We start from the raw sequence: 25965 nt of genomic DNA, 5'->3' as shown, positions 1-25965 counted from the left end.
CAGTTTTAGCTGCTTGTTAAACAGTTCAAAAACTCTTGCCAGAGGGAGAAAGAAAAGGGAGTGGAGTAGGCTTATGGAAACCTGCTGGGTGCAGTAGAGGTTACGTAGTAGTGATGTGGTCCATCGTATATCCCTGCATTTGCCCACTTCTGTAAAAATGGAGCTGGTGACTCCTGAGGATCTTCCCACCCTTGTGAATATTGCAGGCCTTCACCAAGCACGGTCAGATATCTGAATTAACTGGAGTGGTTGAAGAGAAGTGATAGTCTTAAAAGAGTGACAACTCTTATTTCCTCCCCTCCCTCCCCGAGCTTTCTTTCCCCTTCACTTGTTTGCCCATGGCCAGTCGAAGCAAGAATAGGTATTTTTGCTGCTGTTGGAGACCTATGGGTGGCATTGTAGACTGTAAGAGCCCATTGCTGCCGAGTCTTTTTTTAATGCTTGGCTTCTGCAAGAGATTCTTCTGTGGTTTCAGAAGGTTCTTCTGTGTTCAGTGGAAGACTTCAGCTGTTCTTTCTGCTGGGGAGAGCCCCAGGAAGAAGTACAGTGTCATACAGAACAACAAGATCCTGCCGAGCTTGAGTTTATCAATAAGTGCGTAAATTAACAATGCTGCCTGTGAATCATCTGAATTTCTCAATCTTTGAAACCTGTCAAGTGTTTCTAGAAGCTGCTTCCTACAGCTGGGCACCCAAATAAGTCCCCTGATTTTTCCTTCCCCTCAAATTCTGGGAACTCATAGATGTTAGGGGAACAATGCCACATTCTAAAATAAAAAATGAAATATGGTTTCCCCCTGTTGGGTTGTGGGCTTTCATTGTTGTTTTCTTTTTTAATATGTACCGGTAAGGATTTTGCTCTGTGGAATGTCTCATTGTTGATTTGCTAGCATTGAAGTAGCTGTGTCTGGCACGCAATCTGTTTTGAGCAGAGGAGTATTTATTTCTAGGTGAAATTCTTCCTGGTGAAGTGAAACACTGCAAGAGACCACACATTTTAGAGGCAGGGCTGTGTCTTGCCCTTTCTTGCCTTCCTCTTCCAATCACTGGGAGACTTCATTCCCCATCTTGTGTCCGCTGTCCCACCGGGATGGTTCCTTTCTGCCTGAAGGGACCCAGAACCCTAGTATTTTGCTGTTGTCTCTCAAGGTGACATTTACCAGGGATCAGCACAACTCTTGCAGTTGACCCATGTTGTGTTCTGCAGAGCTCCTAGAATCAGTAATTTGAGACACACAAATGTATTACAGTGCATTAATCCATAGCATGGGAGAGACATGTAGGTCAGGAGAAGTTTACCTTGCAAAAGATCTGAAGTTAAAGAACAAAGTGATCTGCCTGCTGCTGCTACCCGTGGAAGAGTAATGCTCTCCAGTGACTGCACTTACTCATTTTGCTTCTGTGGCAGCCAGGCGTAGCTTTCCGGAAAGACCAAATTAACTTTGTGGGTTTTAGACAGAATACAGATAATTTTTATTTTTTTTTTTTTTAATGATTGACTAGTGAATGTTTCAGCTGATTGCTTGATGGCTTATTTTTGTTCTCCCTCTAACCTTTACTAAACAATGCCAATGATTTCTCTCAAATCAATATCTTATTTAACCCTTTCTCCCTGCTGTCAGCCCGTGCATGTTTTAGCAGTGATTCTAATGAAACATGAAGAAGCACCAGGTAGACTCAGCAACACTGAGCCATGGGCACTTCCTGAACTTGCTTGGTGAATCTGGGAGCATTATAAAGATTATCTTTGGGTTTGTGGTTTTTTTTTTTCTTTTTTGTCTGCAAGCTTATAATGGTTTCCTCTAAAACTTTTCCATCTGGTTAGCACATAATGCTTTCAGCCTTTAAAGCACATACTTTTGTTTGGTTTTAGGTGGTGGGGTTTTTTTAACTGACATCAGAGGCTATTGGATGACAGGTCTTAAAAGGTTTGTGAAATATCTAGGCCTGAACAAAGTGAAAGTAATTTTATTTCAAAGGAATACTTTCTATGCTTTGTATTTTTTTAGTATAAAACAATGAGAAGAAAAGGAAAGGCAGTATGGATGCATTTTTATTTTCTTACTCCATCCTTTGGATAAGGGGTAACTGAGAGTAGACCTTTCCCCAAATCCAGAACTACAAAATCTGAGTGTTTGACTGAAAATGTGATATTTCTGTTTTCAGGGAATAGAACAGTTGAAAAAGGAAGAGAGAAGATGGGCTAAAAAAACAAAATGGATGAACATGAAAGCAGTATTTGGCCATCCGTTCTCTATAGCATGGCTTAGCCCATTCGCAACACCAGACCAAGGAAAAGCAGACCCGTACCAGTATGTGGTCTGAGGAATTCTTGACCAGCATTTCCACTAAAATAGAAACATATTACAGCACTACTGTTATAAATTTTCCATGAATGTTTAAAACAAAAAGCAAAACAGACTTTTTAATGTCTACTAAATGGCTGATAATTGCAGAGAAAAAAAAGCCCTGTATTCCACAATTTTAGATAATTCTATATCTCTGGCTGAAACTGCTGCTGCTCCCCCCCCCCCCCCCCCCCCCTTTCTTGTTTGTTTTTTTTTTTTTTTTTTTATCTTGTTAACTTTACTGGCCTTTGTTTCTCTCTGCTTTCTGTATGGCATAACTAATGTGAAGGGGATCCTCTCTGTTGTGACCCACCTCTTCCGAGTAGATTCTCATGCTGTCTCCTGACTGTGATGAGCTCTGTCGAAGACATATGAGTGCCAACAGCCCTACACAGACACCTTTGGACTTCCTGAAGGAGCACATTGCTCTTTCATAAGTGAACTTGAACGGGGAAGCAGACACTTCACTTACCAAAAGGTGCAAGACAAGAACGCAACACAGCAAGAGAGCCAGTTGACCTGGTGATCGCATACAGTTAAAAGTACTTAAAAACCATTGCCAGCACTGATTCCCACCCCACCCTCCGTTTTCCTTCCAGCCACAGAACTGATTCCATCTTTCTGGCATTATTTTGTCTGTTCCCTCCCTTGTGTGCAGGAAATTGTTGCCCTCTTAGGATAACTGTGGCAGATTTAGAAGACTCTTTGGGTTATTAAATGCCTTACACTTGCAGGAAAGAAAGAAATCTAATTTTCAAGTGTTTAGAATAGCAGAATCATCTTGTTTGTGTGTGTTTGTCTTGGTAAATGACTTGTTAGAGCAATGCCTGCTGAACAGTGTTAACGTGAAAAACTGACGTGAATACCCAGATTACTATAAAGACTAATATTGACAGGATGTGTAGGTGTACCAGGGTGATTGATTCTGTATTCTTAGCATTGCTCTGGTTTAGAGCTTTGTAAATCTTTTCTCATATTTATGCATACATGTGTATGTGTGTAAACACACACATGTGTATGTGTAAGTGTTCTAAATTGGGAAATATTTATGGTAAGGAGCATGCATACCGTTATGAACTGTGTGGTGATGAAAGTGGGAGGGACAGAAGGCATTCCAAAAACAGGTAGCGCTAAACCATTCATAACTACAACCGACATCTTGTGTTCAGGAAGGAATTTTATTCTATTTTTGGATCATGATTCCCATGGGCTCATCAAATGAATTGCAAACAAAGGAATAACACAAATCAGCTGTGTCCATGACTTCCAAGGAATCTTTTCTTTCCTTTGTTTAAAAGAAAATGGTATTTTTTTGGAAAATGACCTGTTTAGACTGCTTCAAAGCCATGGGGAAGGGAGGGGAAATCAGGGAAGGAGAAATTTAATGGATGTCTCATTTTGGAAGTAATGTGAATGCTGCATCTTTTCAATCTGTCAATGCTTCCATATGGAAAACAAATGCAATAAAACTTTTCCAAAAACTTGTTTTCTGTTCTTATTTTCTTTCTTCACTTCAAATGTTGGGGAAAAAAATCTGTAATGGTTTTCTGAACTTTCATTTCTGTACACAAGCAGGCAGAAGCATATAAAGGTTAATTAACTGAGCGTTCAACTTTTAAGTTTAAAAATGAGTTAATCAGTAATATACTGATCTCTTTCTCAGTGGCTTTATTTCTCAGTGGCTTTATTTATATTTTATTTAAATATATTTATAAATATATTTAAAATATATTTATATATTTTAAAATAGTGGTATTTTATTTCACCACTTGGAAGAGGCTGTTAGTAACTGCTCCGGTGTGGAAGTGGGCTGTTTCTGCAATCCTGCTTGCTCAGGGTTAGATCGTCAGGAGTACGTTGTGATCTCTGCTGCAGGACTGCACAGAGTGAGCCGCAGGCTGCACGTGTGCCTTGGTGGGCAGATTCTGTGAAGGAAACGTGGCCTTTGCATACACGCTTCCTTAATTGAAGAAAAGTTCGGGAAGAGTTTAGGTTTTGGTCTTATTGTGCTGATGCTGCCGATAGTGGAAGGCTATTGTAAATAAATATGTAACTCTGATTTTAGTATGCAGTGGTGTTTTTCAGAGAATGCTCCCAGCTTAGTAGTTGGGGGCTGGATCTTTGGGCAGGATCAGTTCAGCTGGTGAGACTTGTGCAGGTGTAACTTGAATTGGTAGAGAATCCGGCCCTAAAGCTGTCTTGACGCAAAATCAGGTGTATTGAGGGGAGAGGCTTTAGTCACCTAGGCAATTAACAAATGAATTCATCTCTCTGTAGAGTTCGTTGCTTTAAAAATCGTTTTGATTACAAATACTACTGGTGCACATTCCAGTTTTGGTTTATTTTAATTACCCTTATTCATGATGCATTTTGGAGGAAGATTGGTTACGTTGTTCTGGCGTTTTGACCGTTGTGAAAAAATATGTAATTACTCAGTTTTTGTCGTTTCAAACAATTGCAGATTGTCAAACAGCATTATATAGTATTGATATTTGCAGTCAAACAGTTTTCGTTTTAAATGAGGCGTCATCAGAGCTTGCAGAAGCAAATGTCCATTGGTACCTGTCGTGTGCGTGGGTCCTCGGTTTTACTTGGCACTGTACAACTTGGCGGTGCAATTTGATGCAATTTGAATGATACTAAATGTGGGTCAGTATTAATATGAGAAAGGCAGACTTACCGATTTGCTCATGGGAAGTATTTTCTCGGGCAGGACTACCTGATTTCAGGTGCTAGTTCTCTTTTAGTGTGGCCAAGAAGACAAACTCGATCAGAGGCAGAGTACTTCTTTTTTGAAAAGCTAAGGGCTGCTCCAAGCAGGAATGAGTGCAAGAAACTGCTGTAGGGAAAGTCTGCCTTAATGGTGATTTCTGACAGCGGTGCTTCCCGTGTCTTCCCCTTAATGGACAAATTGTTACAAAGCTTGCCTCTTCTGTTCGCTCTTTCCTTTTGGATTTTAAAAGTGTATTGAAAGAAATTAATGTATGTATTCTAACACCCAAGAGCTGTCCTGCAGATCTGGCATTGCAGAGGAGCAGATACCGAGGGCAATGGTAGGCAAAGCAGGGTATATCCTGCAGCATCACAGTGGTAACAGGTCGACCTTGTCTTACTGTCCCCGCGTTGGCAACGTTGTACCTCTTACTGAAATGGGAGTGTCCAGTATTTGGTATTTCTCTGTGTATGTCTTCTCTTTTCAGTATTTGTTCAAAATTATGTAATTTGGAATAGTGACAGATGATGCTTTCTGAGCACTTTTTTAAAGTGAAGTAGCTGCATGATGGGAAAGAGAAACAGGTGTTGGTTTAATCTGAAATACAAAATTCTCACTTTCTAAAATACTGGTGAGAGATTTTGGGTAAATATTTAAAAAAAAAAAATTTTCATTGAACAGTAGTGAAATGTCTTCAACAGTTGTGCATTCCTTCCATCCCCCTTGAATTTTTTTTAAGGCAAAACCTCACGCCCCACTGACCGTGGGGCAGGCAGCCAAAATTAGACCAGGAAACAATTTTTAAAACTTCGGCTTATTTTCAATACGTGCCCTGAAGGGATTAGTGAGGTCAGGCTGGCAGAGAGAAAGTACTCCCCTGCCTGCTCTGATTAACTGCTCTCTAATCTGGCATTACTACAACCTCAGCCTGACCTTGCTTATTTGCCTTGGTTAGCAGACACTGTTCAGAGCAGGTGAACGATGTTTTTTGGGGAGGGAAGAGAGGGGTTGCTGCCCAGAAGTGTTCAAGATCCTTATTCCTGATGTAGAGGGCAGCGTGGATCAAAACAAATTATGCAGCTGGCTGAGGGCAGGGTTAAAGCTTGTGCCGGGGAAGGGTTTAAATGCTTGGTGTCTGTTTCTCCTCCTGCCCCGTGCCACTTGTTTTCCTTCTCTCTAGATACTCACGCAATAAGTGCCGCAGCCACGGTGCCGGTTTGTTACTAACGCATTAGAAACCTCTGCAGTTTGCTAAGGAACAGCCGACAGCCAAAGGTCGTCTTCTGCTTTAAGCTGCAAAAGCGTCTGCCTCCTGGTTGCACAGCCGCCGGGCGCTGGAACCGGAGTATCCCGGAGGAAAAGGACATGGTAGTGCTAAAAACCTTTGCCGAGGCTCCGCTCTGCTGTGCGCGAGCACTGCTCCTCTCCCGGCGTGCCCAGCAGGGAGGTAAGGACAGGCACTGGCCGCGGCAGCACCAAGCGTCGCATCCCAAGGGGCCAGAGCTTGCAAGGGATTTTCCCTGGAACAGTCGAAACCGCGCATTTGCGAGCTTGGGAGCAGAGCGAAGGGACACGTGCCTGTGCTTTGCGTTGCAAGATGCACGTTTGTCCTTCAGGGCTTGAGTTTTTCCCGAAATTGCAACCCTGAAGACTTCGGTTTTGGTATTGCGTCATTTCTTTCTGCAAATTCGCTGCTGGATTTCTCCTACGTCAGCACGAGAAACGGGGCATGAATGAAGCTCACAAAAGCTTTGCACGGTGTTTTTATGGTGTGTTTTCTCCCAGGCCTGCTCATGCTGACTCAGTGTTATTGCAAAACCAAGCTGCCGCTGTACTAAAATGTCGTGTTATTTACAAGGCTTACACTGAGTGCAGCTGTGGTGCTGCTGAGCTGTTGTGTGTATTTGTTTCCCCCCTGCAAAGCTTTGAAATGTTTTGTGGGTCATTAGGGAAGATCTGCAGTATTAGAATGTGATGAGTGTATTTTTCATAGCTCTTCTAAAACTGCTCTTTTAAATTTACTCATTTTTCCTTTCCTTGAGTGTCTCAAAACTTGGAACCAGTATTCTTGCTTCTCTAAGAACAGAGTTTCTACATGTCATCATGAGCTTATCGTATGCAGCTGTAGATCTGACTCCTCTCTATACATGATACAGAAGGTGGGCATAAAAAATTGTGCCCAATTTCACATAGCGGTAGCCTTAAAAAAAAAAAAAAATTTTTTTTCTTCATTCCTTATTTCTACATGGAGAAGACTACCAAAAAAAAATATCGCCACCCAAATTTGATGGATCTGTTATTTAAATACAATCAAAATGTTTGCTTTACTAAAAGTGGTGTTCTTGGGAGGGAGAATGAATCAGAATATTGATTGACCATGGCTCTGGTCCCATTTTGAAGCCTCCACTTCCACCCGTACAGATTTCCTCACCTCCCAGCGGGTATCCAGCTTGCATTGTGATTTGTCTTTGACAATTTGTTGAATGGAAATTGCCTTCTTAAATATTTGCTCTTAATTAGCACAGAGTAAGCTTGTTCTTATGTCAGCTTCTAGTGACAAGCCTGGATATGGCTGCGGTAAATTCCCGGTTGCTGGAAGAAGTTGCAGTATTTTGCTTGCACCTGAACTATTGTAAAAATGCCCAAATAAGGTGAAGTTTTAAGTTCTAATTGTATTTTGTTACTCCTTGGAGAGATTCAAAAAGCAATGGGAGAAGAGGTGCATGTTTCCCAAAAAGGATGGCCTTTCAGAAGCTGTCTCTTTACCATAAAAATAAATAGCAACTGATACTGAAATAAGTCACCGAGATTCAGATTGTCCATGAATTTGGTCTTGTTTTAGGGTTTTGTTGTTAAATTTGGGGATGAAACTTTCAGTAACGCAGGACGTCCATCTTCACTGTTAACTAAAACTTGAGTAACATCCTGGCTATAGATAGGCAGTTTTGCACGTGCTACAGCGGTTGGTGCCCAAATACCTGCTATAAATGTGAGACGACCCAAAACTCTTCTCTTCTTGCAGGGTATCGAGCGTCTTAAGAATCAGAAGCCAACTTGGGAGAAGATCAGTGGCTGGGAAGGAATGAAGCTGGCATTCGGTGGTGCCTTCTCCTTGGGTTGGTTCAACCCTTTTTCGAACCTGAGCTGCAAGAGCCCAGCACCGGCCGAAGCGGTAGCAGCAGCTCCCGCGTCTGCAATAATGACCCAAGAAGAAATCGAGCAGTTTCTCGCTCGAGATGTTGCCGTCCAAGTGTTACATGAATAAGCAAAGCATCCTCCACGATGTCAGGAGCAGCTTTCAGGTTGTTTTTTTAATAACTACTTGTGCTGGAGATTTAAGGGGTTGTTTTTTAACATACTTTTGGTGCGTTACAAAAATTCAGGAGTATTTATCTGGAAGCTAGGTACAGCACTAGCAGAAACAATGCAAATCTCCAGAGAAAGCTTTGTAAGTGATGAGATTCATAAGCTCCTTTTTGGACCTGCATCAACTGCTTTACTGAGCTTTTCTTACTTGGTCTTCAAGGAAAGTTTATGACTGTCAAATAGATTGGTCCCAGCTCCCAGAAATGTGCAGTCCTAAGGAGTCTGGTTAGTCTTTTGTTCTTGCAGCCTTTGGAGGGCTAAATGATAAGCCCTGCACAATGGCCAGATTAGCCCGGCTCTGAAGTTTTTCTTGAAAAACGCATCCTTTTTGGCTCATCCCATGGATGCTGCCTCTGGATTGTGAAAGCTGCTGGTGCTCAGGTCTTAGCAGAGGTGGGATACGGGGCTACGGACGCAGCAGATGGGCGAGCTTGCCCTGGGTGTAATTCCTTTGGGCTCCGAAATATCTCCAGGTGTAAATTTTAACCCTCTGTGCTCATGGGGCTGCCCAAAACTGGTGGTGCTTGCCTGAGCAGCGTCGGAGCTGGCGGGCTGGTGGTGGTGCCAGGCCGGCGGGAACGTTCGCCCGTGACCAGCACAGCTGAGAGCGGGCAAATGTTGGCTGGGTTGTTGAGCTGCTGGGGCGGGGGGAAGCTTTTGCTCTGGGGCTGCGGTTTGTTAGCAGGTAGGATGCATGGAGCGGGAGCTGCCTGGCCAAACTCTGCAGCCTGGAATGCTGGCAGCTGGTCTAGGCCAGGCACCAGGGCTTTTTCTGTGGTCAAAGAAGAGAGGGACATGTGAGCACCCTGGTGATGGAGGTACTGGTTCTCTCCATTTGACTTGTCTAATTTAGATGTCTCCTTTTCTTTTCTTGATAGCTAGAGTTAGTTGAGAATGAATATTGCCTCTTAATCTTACTGGGGTTTAACGTTGTCCTATTAGTACTTGCCATTACGCAGGGTTTCCTTACACTAATTTTGCAGCCAGCTCCTGCTGAACATTGGTGAACCTGTAGAAGGAGCACACATCGCTCAAGGAAGGCGTTGCTGCAGGTGGCAGTAGTTGCAGCAAATCAGGCAGGGGTGACGCTAGCTGCTGCATTCAGATACGCTACAAACACTTGGCATGCTCCAGATGTCAGTGTAGTTTTAATTTAGACCGTTTTTTCAGATTTTTTTTTTTTCTTCCTGTTGTCTCCCTTGTCAGTAGATTTTGCAGGATATTACAGAGGTGCTCCTGGCTTTCCCCCGACAAGACCTGCTTGACTTTATCTCCCCCTCCCCTGTAACATGGAGCAAAGATAATTCCTTCCTCTCGAAAGTAAGAGACACGGGTTTGGGGGATGAAAGCATGGTATTGTGAAAGACCTGTATGAAGTTTTTATTTATAGAAACAGTACCAAATGGGATTTGTGCAAGATTTTTTTTTTTTTTCTTTTTCCCCCAAAAAGCATCTTAGTATGTATGAATGGTGTGACATTCAGGGCTACTGTGGAGGCACGAGATTCTCTCCTGGACTTGTCCTCTGCCACAGCAGTCCCTTTCCCTGGCAAAGGGACTGGGAACAAATGGAGTGCCGTGACTGAGGAGCACAGCTTGGCTAAAACCCAGGGGGTATTTCCGAACAGTCGTCCCATCCCCTGTCCCCTCTGGATGTCTGCTCTTTGTCAATGAAAAATAGATATAGAAAAAATCATTAGGAACTGTCTATTCATAAAAACCTTTTAGGTAAAGGGAAACACCCTGCATTTGGGGGGAATTGAGGTGTCCTCTCATGTCATTTAGACACGAGGTCTTGAACGTCTTTGCCCTGTGCAGCAGTGTCATAGTGAGAGAAGAAGCTCTCCTACTTCTGCACTAGCCTACGTTCCTCTCTGTCAGCGTCTCACAGGAAAGGGACGTATGCAGATCTATAAGGGATTTCCTATACGGAGCAATAGGGGTGTCAAAGGAGGAAAAGTAAGGGTGCCCTTTTTAGCTCACATTTTCTAATTTTGGCTTGCTGCTCGGCCTCTGCATCCAGTTAACATCCCTGCCTCAGGTGCCGCGTCTGCAGTGAAAGTGGTGCTACAGGGTCCTGCAGGGAGAAACTAGTTAATGGCTGAAAATCACCTTGAGACAGGCGCATGGGGCTGTCAGCCTGGGAGAGACCCCCTCATGCTGTGTTTCAGTGATGCTTCTCAGGACGCGGACCCCGCTTCCGTGGCTTTGGGTAGGCACGGATGGAGGCAGCGTATTTCCTCCTCTATTCTCAAACCTGGTTCACCTCATCATGACGACAGGCGTCCTTTGCTTCTGTTTCCCACCTCTCGTGTTGTTCCTCAGGTGCTGGCATTTCTGGGTTTGTTTTCTGAAGCTGGAAAGCAGTGTGAAGAGGAGGGTGAGAGCCAGAACAGCTGTCTCCCTTTCTCCCACAGTGCAGTTACGGTCCAGCTGAGAGATGGGGACATGTCCCTGTGCCTTACGCAGAGCTGTGGGCAGCCAGCCCAGCCCCGGCTCCGATGCGCCCCCCAGACCCAACCGGGTGACCTCCTGCATCCAGCAAATCTGGTGTCTCTTGGCTGTCGGTCTCCCTTGTCCCCCTCTTCTTCTTCCCCCCCTGAAGTCCCAGTACCCCTCAGTGTATCTCCTCTCTGTCTCCGTATAGTGTGGCAACCGTCAGAAATTGCAAAAGTCTTCATGAGTTGGAAAATTCTGTTTTATCCACAGCTCTAGTGTAAACCTCCTTCTTTAACGACTACCTGGTAGCTTGAGACCAAAGGTGATTTTCAGGAAATTGGAACCAAACCCACCGTTTTCCTTCCCTTCCCTCCACACACTCCTTGCCCTTGTTAAATCGTGCCTTCAGCTTCAGGCCATGCTGCTATGGTTGCAGCCGGCTCGCTGGGCCCCAGGGAAGGGGACCCTCGGGAGCACGCGGGGGGTCCGGGAAGATGCTCCCCCCATACTGCTCAGTGTGATATGGTCTGCTGGAGATACCATCACTGCTCCAGCATGTTAATACGTGATGGACAGCATTGTGGCAGACGTGGAAAGCATTCTTGTGCTTCTTATCTGGTGTCTTCTACAGCAGGTTTTCTATGCAAGTAAAGAATTTACATCTCTTGAAAATATATATATTTTGCTGTTTGTAACACCTTTTTATGCCTCCTGTTGCTATTGTACTTATTAAAGAACTAATACTTCATCTGCCAAGGACCACATGCTTCTCCCTTCCCGGCGGGCACCACACACACAGACCCTGCTCCCGCTCTGCCTGCGGAGAGGGGCTCCTGCTCCCCAGCGTGCCACTGCAGGAGGTGGCTTTGCGGGGACCCAGCTCTGCCGCAGGGTGCCGGGACGCGGTGGGCAGAGGGGCGGTGGGGGCCGGGGCAGCCTTGACCGCCTTTTGTGGCCCAACAGCCGCCTGGGCGCTCCTCCGGGTGTTCCCCAAATCTTTGAAACACAAGGGAGTGGTCAAACCCCTTGTTTTTTCCTCCTCCCTTTTTTTCCTCCTCCCCTTTTTATGGGCTTGCACATAACCATTTCTTTTTTCCACTCTACAGCCCTAATGCTTGAGCATTTGCCTTTTAAATAAACAAATAAATAAACCCCTGTCCTACTGTGAGGCTCAATTTCCCTTTTCCTCATGGAAATGCTGGAAACCCCAGTGCCTGACTGCTGCTGGCCACATTGCGGCAATGCCGTGGGGCAGAGCAATCCCTTGCTGCCGGCAGGCTCAGGAGGTGCTGGGGTGTGCAGTGCAGCAGTGGCCTCCAGCTGTGCACAGCTGTTGTCTCCAACACGTCTGTGGCTGGAAGAGCTCCAGATGTACACCGCTGTCAAGGTAGGTCCTGCCTGTAATCCAGCAGCGTTCAGGGTGGAAGGGGAAGGACGGAGGTTTTACTTCTCTAGGGAAGCACTGGTAATGCTCCTGGAGATGGTACTTCTTCCAAAAATGCCTGAAAACCTCCAAAAGAAATTGTGTGGCGTAGGAAGATGTATGAAAAATGGCGTTCAGGGGGGCTGTGCCAGGTTTGCTCTTTTTGTTGTCTAAAGGCAAAAAAAGGTGTGTGCCAGTACATTCCCCAGCTGGGAGGGAGAGGGAATCGCCCAGGAGGGATTTGCTTAAAATGTTTCTTGAGCTGTGCTGCAGCCCGTGGTGCAGCAAGGGCCCTGGGTGGTCTCCCACGTAGGACCACAGCACTGCTGGCCCTGGCAGCCCAGCAGCTGCAAAACAGCCCCTGGCTCATGCCCACCACCAACTGAAGTTGGCACCTTCTCGAGCTCCAATCCCTGGCCTTAGGTGGGAACATCCCCTCGCAGGTTCGAAGCCATCCCAACCCGGTGATATCATAAAACCCGATCACGCAGTTGATTTTAACAGTCTTTATTGAACCACAATTAACTGCAATCAACGCAACTGTGTCCTTTAGGTCAGTTTAATTCCCTTAGCTTAATGGGATTTTTGCTCTTAAAGAGTACTATCCAGCAATCGAGGCAAGAAATGCCTGAGACACACAGCAGTGCTACGTGAGGGCACTGTTTACGCCCACCGAGGCACCGATCCTATGCAGTGATGGTGATGGTCTTCTCCACAGAGATCCCTTTGATCTCAGTCGAGGTTAGCTTGGCTACTATTTTCTTCTCTCCTAGTCTTGTCGGAGTGCATATTATTTCAGACTTAATGATCCTACCAGGCTTTACATCTCTAAGGAGAAAGAAAAAACAAAGTCCCAGCCTGAGTTATGGTTCTTATTTGCTACTTTCGAATCATTTTGCCTAAGGAAATAGCTGCTGCATGTGTTTAGGGTGGGTGTTTCCCTTCTCCCGTGACCAATGTGCAGCAAGCAGGGCTTGGCACGGTGGCGATGGCTGGTGGTCCCAGTGATCCTGGGGACCTTCCCCAGACTTCCCCATACTGCTGAAACACTAAATTGGGCTCTGAAGGAAGCAGCTGTGTTCATGCTGGCCAGGCAGCACCGGAGGAGAGCCCCTGTTGTGCCCCAATACCCTGAGCACATCAACCTCTGTGTGGGTCTTTCTGTTGCGTGGAATGCGCCCAAACATGGCATGGTTTTGAACACAGCTTGCAAAGGGCCCTGTTGCTCCAAATCCCCTAACTGCTTTGTCAAGGGAAATAAAAAAAAAAAAAAGTGGAGTCCTGCCAGGCTTATTTCATACTGGGCTCATCTCCTTACCCCTCATCAAATGTCGCCATCTTAAATAGGCCCAAGCCCTCCACCAGCAGCTTGCAGTTGTCCAGGGGCATGTTCAGCTTGTTCTTGAAGATGAAGGCACAGGTGAACTCCTTGTTTAGCTTGGCTGTTTCTGGCATCTGGCAGAGGAGGAAAGAGAGAAACAAACCCAAATACTGGGCATCAGAGGGGTAATAAAGATGCTGGAGCTGCTGCAGGTTTGCTCCTCACTACCAGCATGGCAGGGGACAACCCCCTCATATCCTTTCCACCCTCCCATGGCACTGCATGCTCTGCCTTGCCAGCTGTTTTTCCAGCTCTTCTCTCTGGTTTCTCAACACATTTTTTCCTTCAGGAGGTGGAGCTGTGGGATCAGAGACGGGCCGGTACAAACTCTCTTCTTCCATCCCCTTCCCTCCAGCAGCCCCTGCCTGCCCATTTTAGACGGGGCTATAAAATCTTCAGTTCATGGTTGCTTTCAACCTTCAAATAAAGGTTGAATAGCCAAATAAAACGCCAAGGATGGTGCATCCCAGGAGGCAGCTGTTAGGGCGATCCCCCCTGGGAATGCTACCACCACCATGGTGTTACAGTGAGCAGGGCTTTAACCCTCATCCCCGAGGAGCTGGGCTGGCAGCTGCCTCACCTGGATGGTGATGGGGGGGTACTCGAAGCTCATCGTCGTCTCCTTGGTGAGTTTGTCATCCATCCCCTGGACCTCAGCAATGGCGGTGACATGGATGAGCACTTCATCTTCCACCAAGGCCAGTGTCTTCATGTATGTGTCAGCTGCAATTTTCAGAGGGACCTGCATCTCTGCAGGAGAGAAAACACAACTCAGTGCTTCATCACACACCCAGGAATTGGGTGGCAAAGACAGCTCTGGTGGCTGGTGTCCTAGGGTGTGGGATGAGATGTATTTGCCGAGACCATCCTGCTTTCAGCTAGACCCAGGGGCCCGTCGGGGCCGTGTCCCCGTGGGGGGAAGCTCCAGCCAGGCGGGTGGCACCTGGCACGCTCAGCCCACGGGAAGGGTGGCTGAGCCCACACCATCTACCCGCCAAGCGGAGCACTGGCTCGGTTTCACATCAGCATCTTGGCAGCCCTTGTCCCCCCCTGCCCCGGCACTCAGGAGGAGGCAGAGGAGAGTGAGGTTGGGTACATTTAAGCCCGTGTCCCCTGGGGTTTCTCTGAGCCAGTGCTTTCTGTAAAATTAGCAGCTTTCCTTTCACTTCAGATTTTATATTTAAGTGCCTGGACAAACTTCCAGTGGCTTGGAAAAGTCCCAGTGTCAGCAGCGCTGGAGCCTGAATGTTGCTTTAGCTGCAAGGCTTCGTGGCCTCTGGGAATCAAAAAAAAAAAATGCCTGTCCTTCTTTCTAAATGTATGTAGCTACCTTTGTGTCCTACCCTGCTGCATTTTGACAGCCACAGTATATGCGTGAAAACACTCAGCAATCACCAGCAGCAAGGATTTTTTTTTTTTTTTTTTTTTTTTTGCGAGAGTGACTCACACTTGGAATGAGCAAGTGCTGTTAATTATTCATCACTCATTAGTCTCTTGTTTAGCAAATTTCAGTCACATCACTGGGGATCAGAAATGCAACCCAGGTCGCTCAAAAATATGCAATGAACAGCAAACAGCTCTTGGAATCAGGCAGGCAGACAGCCATGAGGTTGAAATTTGCTTGGGTGAAGAATTCAGAAAATAACATTCACCAGCATCAGCACCAGCTGATCAACATTAGAGTGGCAAGCACAAGAACAAAAAAAGGCTGAAATTTCCAGCCATCTAAATCCTATGAGGGACCTGACCCATACAGATGCATCCGAAGCCTGTGGTGGCATCTTTGATGCTTACACAGTGAAGGTGGGAGGGAGATGCTCCAGCACACCTCGCTCAAACCGTGAAAACGTCTCTCTGCTCACACTGATGTATTTCTAACCATCTTGTTGAAGCTGCAGCAGGGACAGGGCTTTCACGTTTTGGTCCCTGCTTCGGTGGGATCCCAGTCTGTAACCGAGACTCCCACACGCAGTAACAAGAGAGGTAGGTAGCAGGCAGGCAATTTCTGGTCTTCATGCTGTACAGAGCCATGCAGTGACCTACAGCAGAGCTATTGGGAACCAGCTGGAGTGAAACCCCAGACTGCCACAGTAAATAGTCCATAGAACACAGTAAGCTCTCCGTGCCTACCAGATTTGCCTTCAAGCTTGACGGTCTCCTTGACATAGCCAAGGCTGGCCTCAACTTTCCCAGTATAGGACTGCAGCTGGCAGGAGCCGGCAAGATTGATGGTCCAGCTCCCAGGAGCAGAGGTCTTCACCGTGATGGCCAGTTCAAGGGGACTGCCAGGATACAAAGCTGCTTTATTGGTTATCTCAAGCTGGAGACCAGTCTTGGAGACCTCCTCATGCAGGACCCGAGGCTTAGAGGCCACCTCATCTGTGGGCCCAGATGACAAGAAGGATGCACGAGGTGTCATTCCCGAAGGGTGTATGAAGGAGGAAGCTTTCTGCATGGCCCTCCTTTCCTCTTTGGAGCCTGGATGAAGAAAAAAGAGGGGTGATAGCTCTATCTCAGTCTCTTCACCCAGAGCCACCTGCCCTTTATTTATGCTTCTGCTGCTGAGCAGAGAGGATGTCAGGGCACCTCCAGCCTCTGCTCAGGAGACCTTCTTGGTTTACACTATCACCAGATCTAACTGTAGCATTTTAGACTGGAAGAATTTCCTGAAAGAGACACTTTTAGAGGATGGACGCTCTTAAATTTTACAGCCTAATGCGGAGGGTTTTTTGTTTGTTTGTTTCCAATATGATCTAGGGAATGGAAAGACAAAAAGATGAATAAATGAAGCAACAGTGAGTCTGACCACTAGGCTGGCCGCTCAGCCCGTTTCTTTCACGGCCTGCAAGCTTGCTCACACCTGTCCCTAAAGAGCAGCCTATGGGTGTCACTGTGGGCATGAAGATACCCAGGAGCAGCACTGCCTCCCCCAGGTCTCCAGGCCTCACACGGGATTTGCCACTGCAGCTACTCCTGCGGTTTTCTCCTGGAGAAAACACGCATTGTGGGGTGACCTACACGGCCAGGGGTCTCCTCTTTGGTACGACTTTAGAGGATAGGGGCAGTCACCTTCAGGGAACTTGTACTGCGCAGTGATGTCTTCTCGCTTGTCCTGCCCCACGGCTTTTGTGCTTATGTTCATGCCGATGCCTTGGGTCTCCGTGCTAATCCTGGTGTACTTATCCTTGCCGTTCACCTCCTTAACGACCCAGTAGACTTTGTCAGCATTCACTTCCGCGTACACAAACTTGCTGTCGAACGGCAAATACACATCCCCTTCTCGGATAGCCTTCAGTGGGCATGGACCACACTGGAAAATACCTAGAAAGTGCATTGAACACCATTTGCTTTTTCAAATATGAGCAGACCCTCCAATTTTTGTTCCACCCTCGGACCCTCCCAAGCAGGAATCTGTGGCCATGGTAGTTGACTCTTAGTAGTAAATATTCCTCCAACTCAGTGATGAACTCCAAAAGCCCCCACTTATCCCATAGCTGTTTGGGCTTTTTTATAGGTGACCAAGGTCTGGTAAGAGCTTTTATGTGTTTTCCCTCACTTAAATAATTTTAAGGTTTGGAAATCATGGCTCGGTAATGGAGTCAACCGAGTCCAGCCACCTGTGTTTGATCTCCTTGCAATACCCCACTTTCTGCACAGCCTTGAGGATTAATGTTTTCTTTCCCGCCTCTGAATTCCCTGCGTCTGTGCAGGGAGGGTAGTCAGCAATTTTGACAGTCAGTCCTCTCATTTACCAATGAACAGACTCATGACTTCCTGAGGAAAGCTCTACAGAAAGCATCTTTACTGGGGAAAGCTGTGGCACCTCTTGCTACAGACTGCTTTGAGTCCTCAACCTCACCAAAGAAATCAGAGGATGGTGGAAAGAGAAATTAGCTCTGACTTCCAGTTGTGCACTCTAACCTCTGAAATGACATTCATGTCCCCACAATGTCCTACAGGGTTGGTTTTCTGCCTGCCAAGAAACACCATTCCTCCTATCCTGGGCTAAGATGGCAGGACTGAGATCTCCAGCTTTAGGATGTCGCTGCCCAAGTGCGTGAAGTTGTACATGGGGAGTACGTGCTTTGCTGACTGGGGAGCGTGGTTTTCATATGAAATGTCCCTGCCTCCCTCAGCAGTTGCAGAAGAGCCTTTCTAGGCAAATCCTACCTTGACTTTGCTCCTGAGGGGTTGAATCGATTGCCTGCCAGCCATCAAACCCCTCCGGCAGGTCTGTCCGCTTCATCCAGACATCGTTCCACACATGGAAGTTCCTGCGTGCATTTGGGTTGGAAAGAAAAGGAGTGAGCTGTTACAGCCAGAAGAGTCGCAATCTCCTCCCTTAATCCTTAAGTAAGGGCAGGTTTAATGGGGATTTGCATGTAACCCTGTGAAACCCCAGGCTTTCTCTCTCTCCCGGGCAGCAAACCCAAAGCAGTAGGGAAATTCTCAAAGGAATTGCTGGGACTGGGAAACGTAGTGCTGCGGGGTGGCACAGGGGTTAGAAGTGTTAGCCGCCTTTGGCAATACCAGATGGAGTCGAAGGACATCCTGTTCAACTTTTCTCCGAATTCGTTCAGGTAAATGTCAACTCTCAGGTTCTCCTCTGTATCATGTGCCGAGTTGAAGTTACTCACGCAGCGGGATGGGATCCCCAAGCAGCGCATGACTGTGGCACAGACAGACAAAACACAGGGTCACAAAATCACTCAGGTTGGTGGGTGCCTCTGGGGATCATGTCATCCAACCCCTCTGCCCACCTAGGGTCCTCTACAGCAGGTGGCCAAAACTGTGTCCAGACAGCTTTCGATTATCTCCAAGGAGGGAGACTCCACAACCTCTCTGGGCAACCTGTGCCAGTGCTCTGTCACCCTCACAGTGAAAAAAAACTTTTTCCCCATGTTCAGACAGAACCTCCCATGTTTCAGGTTATGCCCATTGCCTCTGGTCCTGTCACTGGGCATCACTGAGAAGAGCCTGGCTCTGTTGCCCCGCTCCTTCCTGTCAGGTATTTTACACATGGGTAAGACCCTCTGAGCCTTCATTTCTCCAGGTTGAGCAGTCCTGGCTCCCTTAGCCTCTCCTTACATGACAGACCCTGCCACATCCAGCGCTCAGAGGCACGGTAATTTGGCTTACTATCACAGTAATTAGGAGATCAGAGAAGGGAGACAGTTCACTGTTTACCTGTAGTGAGGACTCCTGCGAAGACCCAACATTGACCGTAACGGACCGGCTTCTTCGTTTTGTAATACTGCTGCAAAATTGCAACACTACCGATCCAATCTATAGGGGAGGTCCCACTGTTGTAATTCCCTGACCAGTTCCCCAGCAGGACACCGCTGTCATCATTGCTGTTAACCTGTGGCCACAAACACATGCAAAGGAGAAAAATATGGGGATTAGGCTGAATGAGGCTTAAACCCCGGGGTCTCTGCCCACCCTGTGGCTCCCCAGGTGCTCCACAGACCTGTGGCACCCAGCAAGGCTGCTGGTGCTGGCTGGGGACCCCCCTAGTTGGAAACCCTCCACCTGGATATCTAGAGGGAGGTGGCACTGCTGCTTGGGACAGCCGAAATGTACTCTGCATCTTGTATTTTAAACCCCATGGCTCCAAGAAGGGTCCCACCACAGAGGGCAGTTGCCCCCCAAAACACAAGCCTTGTGCTGGCCCTGCCAGTGCAGCTGTTGGGGAAGGACAACCACCAGGAAAGCGGCAAGCTCTGGAGATGGGGAGATGCTGTATTTTGCTCGATTCTTCCCACCACCCAAAAATGCCTCTGGCTCTTTCCTTGTGGTTTCCCAAAGGAACCCATTTCAGATGCATCCTGAAATGGTGTTCAAGGCCCCAGGGAAAGAAGAGCAAGTAAGAAGGAGGAAGGAAAGCTGGAGGGGCAAAGCACTTCTATAAGAGAGACATACCAAAGCAGACATGGCTCTGGACACAAACACAGGATCCTTTCTATTGCTCAGCTTGGGTTTGCTTTTGTCCAGCAGATACATGCAGGTGTCCAAGATGAGTTCCTCAAACTGTTTAGGAGAGAAAGTGGAGACATTTTTATACACCGCTCTAAACCAGAATTTGCTCAGTCACTACAAAGTCTATCTAAGTACTTGGAGGAAACTGTCTGACTAGTCCTAACTTCTAAACTTCCTTTATGATATTGAATTTTCAAGCCTACAGGGCTTCACAAAGCTGTCCTCTCCAAGGAACGGCTTAAATGAAACCCCACCTTGGAAGACAAAAGCCCATCTCGCATGTCTTGCAAAGACAGCTGGAACCTGACCCAGCAAACTTTACTCCTGTAAGTAGTCCTAAAAGTCACTGACGTCATCTCCCTGCAGCCCTGCAAATTACTCACAAGAGTAATGAAAATTTAAGAAGTGCACTACAGATACTCAGTCTATTGACAGAGGTACAAAATGAACCCTGGGGAAAAAAAAAAGGTACATAAATGCAGATTATTACAGCAAAAGATTCCTAATTAGCAATTGCTGATAAAGCTCCCTGAGGTCCAATTCACAGAGATGTCAAACATCCAATCCAACGAAGCTTGGCAGAATATCAATATCAATTCTTATTGCTTAACAGCAGAATAAATATTAGGATAGGAACAGCCCTATGGGAAATGCCCTTTGGCCCCTTTGTGGAAAAGGCATCAGCACAAGCACTTTTGCTGGGCTAGATGTATCCTGCAGATTGAAATCACAGACTTATAAAACAAGAAGAAAAAAAACCAGATTCCAACATTTTTTGGTGGGGAAGTCTGTCTGGATAGGGTGCAGGATGCTCTGTTTGGGTGCCTGTGTACTTTCTACGGAGTGCAAATAAACCTGCTCTGGCATCCACCTCTTACCTCTAGGCCAAGCCAGTTTGTCATTCCACTCCACTGGAGTTATCTCAGAGGCAGCGTGGAGGAACACCCTTCCTGAGAGGGTGGGCTGATGGTGTCCTGCACCCAACAGTTCACCTCGCAGTCGGTGAAGGCACCACTTGAACAATGACAACCTCTGCCAGTGCTTTTCCCCTATTTTTTCCCAATCACGATGCAACAGGTAAATAATCAGAATATTTTTTCCCCCCCGTCAGGCCTCTCCACGGCTCGTGAGCTGGTTACCAACAGCTACTGTGTTGCATGAGAGTGGGGAGGACTCCTTCTGGGAATTTTTTCAACCAGAAATGCTCTGTCCGCAGTTTCCACGTTGTTTGCCAGGGGTCTCGTGATCTGACTATAAATGTGCCATTAAACCCCGTTCTCCAGCTGTGGCTGGGGAAAACGCTTAAGCATGCAGATTACTCTAAGCAGGTGAACGCTCCCAGTGAAGCTGGCAGGATTATTCAAGTGCTTTGAGCTACTCATGGGCTTAAACAGTTTATAGGTCTGATTCATTGAAATGAATGCCTAAGGGAGAAAGAGCGAATAAGGGTAATAACACCAACATGACAGCTGCGTTTTACCTGCCCGAAATTCCAGGGTCTATTGTGTATGCTGTATGCAGACCCAACATAGATGCAGCCTGTATCGTTGAGCACATACTCCTTTCTCTGCGCTTCATCGGCCAGGAAGACGACATCGCCTGGAGCAAAAAAACCTCAGATGTTAGTTGGTTTGCACACACACTATACCAAATTTTCCTTGGAAAGCTAAGCTGGGGGACTTGGTACGCTGTAACATTCACACCAAATGATGACTGTGCAGCACTCACTTTTTTCCTATAGTGGGAGAATTTCCTATAAGACTACTCTTTATTTTACTCCTGTAGGACTATTGCTATATGACCATTTTTTCATTTTAGCAAAACACTTCTTTCTGAAAAAATACTTTAGTAGACTAGGCAGACAGCAGAGAGAACTGGGGGACTGATGCCAACCAACAACGCACCTTTTTTTGTCTGGGTATTTTTTTACCTGGATTTTAAGCCAACTCGGTCCTCTCAGTTAACCTTTGTGCTGGCCCAGGGAAACAGAGGGGTGACTCAGGTGCAAACAGAGGTGGCAGAGAGATGTCCCTTAACCCAGCACTGGGGACTCCCCAGCAAGGAGCTGGCTCATTGCTATTGCCCAGGTTTCTGCCGGCTCTGTGAGGACGCTGCTTGCGGTGTTTTATGGGGAAAAAGCAATGTATGTAGGAGGAAAAATGTGAGGAGAAGCTCTCCCAGGGATAATTCTTGGCAGCAGTAATTATCACCCTCGGTTGCGGGACCACTCACCTTCACACCAAGGGTTGAACAAAAGGTAGACAGCATCGTTTTCAGGCTTGTAAATGTTAGTCCCAGTCTTCACGTTCAGGGTATATTTTCCCACCGGGGCGCTGGGTGAGCTGGTGACAGACAGCAGGCACTAGGGAGGTGACAAGGAGAGACGGCATGGCGGACTCTCCACCACGGCCACAGGCACGGCACAAGCATGGCACCGCAGGACCAGCTTGAGTGCCGAAGCTGGCGGCCACGGGGGTCCATGCAGGGAGAGAGGGGCAGGCAGCAGGATGGGGCTCATTCTGCATGCGCGGTGGGGGAGCAATGAATTAAACAGGGCAAGGCTGCTGCCCACCTAAAATTATAGGGCTAAGGGAAAGCAGGTCAGGGGTATGAGGATTTGCTCTGTAGCTCCTGATGGGCTTGGCATTGCTGCCCTCCATGCGGGAGCGCTGCCCAGTGGCTTTACCTCTTTGCCGCTGTTCTTGACGATGGAGATTTGCCACCCGCTGACATCCTTCTCATGCCTCGGGTTCAGCGACATCAGGGTCCCCCTGACTTTCATTGGCTTTTCGCCTGGAAACAAACCCAGCACGAGATGTGGGAGGGTCACACAGGTCTGCAACGACCGTGCAGTGCCCGGCAGCAGGAACAGGCAGCCGGAGGCTGCTGGGGCTCTCCCGCTTTGCCCGACGGCCACAGAAGGGGGACCTGCTTACCGATGCCGAAATGAAGCACCAGCTTGTCAGCATCCTTCAGCTCCCTGCTGAAGCTGAGCCGGAGCTGAAAGGCCTGCCCGCGCCGCACCACCAGGTTCTTGATGTTGTACGCATCCGTGTGGTGCAGGCTGGAGTTCTGGCTCTTGAGAAAGTCAATCCCAGTGACCTTCAGATCGGTCCCTTGAAAGTCGTTAGCAGAAAGGGAGAAAGAAAAAAAAAAGGGGGGAGATCGATGGTAAATTGCTCAGCAAAGACAGTTTTCTTCTTCTTAATGGAGCCCTGTGAGTCATCAAAACATCTCAGTGTCCAGTGATCTAGCACAAGGAATCACGTTGAGGACCACCACAACTAATGGATGGTAAAACAGTTCATATATATAAATAAAATAAAATATAGTATAGTATCATATTGTGTAATATAATAATATATACTAACATACAATAATACATTAAAGTATATAAAATATAATACGTATAATATATATACTATATTATACACAGCATCACTGCGTCAGGCTTTGGGAGGCTGCCCAGGTATGACAGGGAAAGCCGGAGCATGCCAGAACGTGGCTGAGCTATATTTGGAAGTGTCTAACCTGCCTTGTACCTGCCCGTTACATATCCTTAAAGGATTAATTCCGTGTAAACAGTAGGGAGTAACAATACCTTAAAAGCACTTGGCTCATGAGTGATTCAGATGAAGAGATGGGAGAGTCAGGAAATTTAAAATGGCTTATCGTAACTTAGAAATTAGCAAGTCAAAGGCATAATGGTTGAAGGGATTAATTTATCAAATGTCTTGACAGATTTGCAGGGTACCAGGCAACTGTGCTAACTTGACTATCAACAAGAGCCATCCCTAACATCAAGGAGGCTGAAATCTGCTGAGATCATCAGCATCATGAGAGATGTCACAGGCAGGGCCGGATCCCAGGCAGGCTGGCATGCTTCTCACTGCGACCTGCACCCGACAGCAACTGCAGCCTTGAGTAAAGTGAACGGACAGTCCATGGATCCCCACCAGATGACCACCTCCCTGTATTTCTTCTTACTAACTATATAAAACATATTTATCTTAATTACATAACAGTTATCGGTGGTATAGCAAATAGAGTTGAAATTGACCATCACCTTTCATTAACTGATTTCATTTTCAAGTGCTTTTTGTTTGCTTGCTGCTTGACAGATGCCAATCTCAGGCTGATGTTTTGCACAACAGAGGGGGGAGGGTGTGTGTATATATGTTAAAAAAAATTCAGATGAAGTTGCTTAACCCTCTTGAGAAGGAGGAAGGGGAAATAGGTCTTCCCCAGCATAAACAAATCTCCAGTCACCAAAGCTGGTCATCCTTGTTCCTTATGGAAACCCCGGTGCTGGGCTGAGAAGCTACCAGAAAACAGACCTGGTGACTGGAGAGGGCTACGGAGGGATGTGGGAGCTGAATGCATAGGATGGCTGTAGGAAAGGGCCCTGGGGAACCCATCCTCCCAGCATTTCCGAACTTAGGGACTGCATTACCACCCCCTGTTTCTGAACATCATCTGGAATATGCCCTGACAGTGCAGAGCATGGGGCCAAAGACCTGTCCCCACACAGCGCTGCCCATCAATCGCGCTGCACTTTTTCCTGTGCAAACACACCTGTGATTCTCCGCGATCGGGCTGGTGCGGTGTCCCGTGCCAAGAAATGCCGTGGAGCGAGACAGCGGTGCGCCCATCACCGCATCCGAGGGGGCTTGGCCGCAGCCCGCCCTTCCCGGGCAGCCCCTGCATGCCACTTTCGGATTCCTGCTCTGCTTCCTGCCTGGGGCACAGGGCTGGGCTGCCTGCAGGCAACCCGCTTTGCCAACACGGAAATTAATGATTTATAGCAGAGCTGAGCACGCCAAGAATGCACCTGCTTATGGGACGGAGGCTCGAGCTGCAAGAGGCAGCCCTGGCTGCGCTCGCTCCCGGGGCTGGCCAGACTCCGAACACTGTCAGATTTATTTATTTTTTCCTTTTTTTAGAAGAAACGTCGAGGCAGTATTTTTATCTCCTAGTTCCATGATTTATCACTTATAGAGCTCCTTCCTACACTAACCTACTGGCCCCATCGCATTGCTGTCTGCCTGGGGAGAGGCTCAGAGCTTCGAGAGCACAGCAATCACCCAGAACAAAAATGGGGACATGAAGGCTTTGCACTGGTAAGGATCTAGGGCCTTTTTTCCAAGAGGATGAGGTGATGGGGTTTAAAAAAAATATTAATATGGAGCAGAGTGTTTATAGCATGCCTGGCTTCAGCAGGAATAAGGGCTGCTCAGAAGGAGAGCAGGGAAATAGGATGAGAACTGTAGTTTTGAAAGAGAGAGCAGAATGTGGACACCTGCATTTACTCCCCATCCTTGCCCAACCTCCAGGCATGCACTCCCTCACATCCCAGAGACGTGAGATCACATCCCAAAGCTGCTGCTGCCCAAGACCTCCTGGAAAACTTCAGCTCATCCGTACTCAGAGTACGGAGGTGTGAAATGGAGGGGCTCGGAGTGGTGTCAGGACACTCTTCCCCTCCCGACGCCTGTGGAGACCTGCTTCTGGCTCTGTGGCAGGCAGCACCCAGCCTGCACACCCCGCTGCTCAGCTACACCCCAAAGCCCAGGGGTTTGGGGCATCCTGGGGTTGGGCTGGCCCCAGGAGTACAGCCAGCAGTGGTGGTTCAGCAGTGGCTACAGGAGCGACTCAGGCACCTTTCTAGGTAGGTGCAGGATCTTCTGACAATAAGGCAGGCAGGACGGCCATAGGATGGACCTCAAGTCCAAATAAATCCCCTTTTCAATTATTTTGAAACTTCTGTCAGATGGTATCAGCCATCACTAAAGAGCAATAATCTACATGATCAAGTAGCCTGAAAGAAAGAAATTCCTTTCACCTTGACACAGAACAAGTTTAGAAAAGCCACATTTCTTTCCCATTATCACCAATAGAGCCCAATGTCTACAGGTTGATGAAAAGTGAGTTGCATTTTTCAGCTGGTCCATCAAAATCAGAATTTGCGTAGCCAGAGCAAACCTATCCCCCACGAGCCACAGTGGCACCGAAAGACCTTTCCCCAAGGTGCCACCCACAGCAGTCAGAGGGGTGAGGAAACCCCCCCACCTCTGCCGGAGCTGCCATCCTCCCTGTAGGAGACCTGCCTAACTGCACATCCAATATAGGCTATCATATCGAGCATTAAAAACTCACCAGCGTTACCACTCATGGTTCTTGTCAGTGTTTCGACCCGAGATGCCTGCAATGCCAGCAGCTTCTAAGCTCCTGAGTAGCCTTTGCCACTTCCTTCTGAATGTGGAGAAGGAAGACGGGCTTGCCTTTTTATCAGTGTCTTGCTCTGAGGTGTCAGCAGGT

At 47.3% G+C, this 25965-nt stretch overlaps 2 protein-coding genes across 11 annotated transcripts in view; one reads left to right on the top strand and one right to left on the bottom strand.

The window, feature by feature from the left end:
- The window catches only part of ZDHHC3 (zinc finger DHHC-type palmitoyltransferase 3), a 36184-nt gene extending 24572 nt beyond the window's left edge, over positions 1–11612 (top strand). For 7 of the 10 annotated variants that reach the window (XM_030010401.2, XM_030010393.1, XM_030010394.2 and 4 more), the window contains one exon: positions 8083–11612. In XM_030010401.2, coding sequence (XP_029866261.1) covers positions 8083–8325 — 243 coding nt within the window. In that variant the 3' untranslated portion in view covers positions 8326–11612. The other 3 variants (XR_003922849.1, XM_030010402.2, XM_041122788.1) reach the window with 3 other exon arrangements.
- A 1166-nt stretch (positions 11613–12778) lies between these two features.
- Positions 12779–25948, bottom strand: TGM4 (transglutaminase 4). Its single transcript, XM_030009611.2, has 14 exons — positions 25804–25948; positions 22584–22763; positions 22334–22440; positions 21880–22009; positions 21128–21246; positions 19591–19698; positions 18856–19030; positions 18199–18337; positions 17839–17942; positions 16738–16989; positions 15799–16146; positions 14249–14418; positions 13606–13742; positions 12779–13115 (listed from the first exon to the last, which is right to left on the bottom strand). Exons 1-14 carry the CDS (start codon positions 25817–25819, stop codon positions 12974–12976), a joined length of 2127 nt encoding a protein of 708 aa, XP_029865471.1. The 5' UTR covers positions 25820–25948; the 3' UTR covers positions 12779–12973.
- Between the last annotated feature and the right edge of the window lie 17 nt (positions 25949–25965).

The sequence above is a fragment of the Aquila chrysaetos genome, chromosome 3 (assembly GCF_900496995.4).
Source record: "Aquila chrysaetos chrysaetos chromosome 3, bAquChr1.4, whole genome shotgun sequence".
NCBI lineage: Eukaryota > Metazoa > Chordata > Aves > Accipitriformes > Accipitridae > Aquila > Aquila chrysaetos.
The sequence above is the reverse complement of the archived record's forward strand: the minus strand, read 5'-3'. Positions and strand labels throughout refer to the sequence as shown.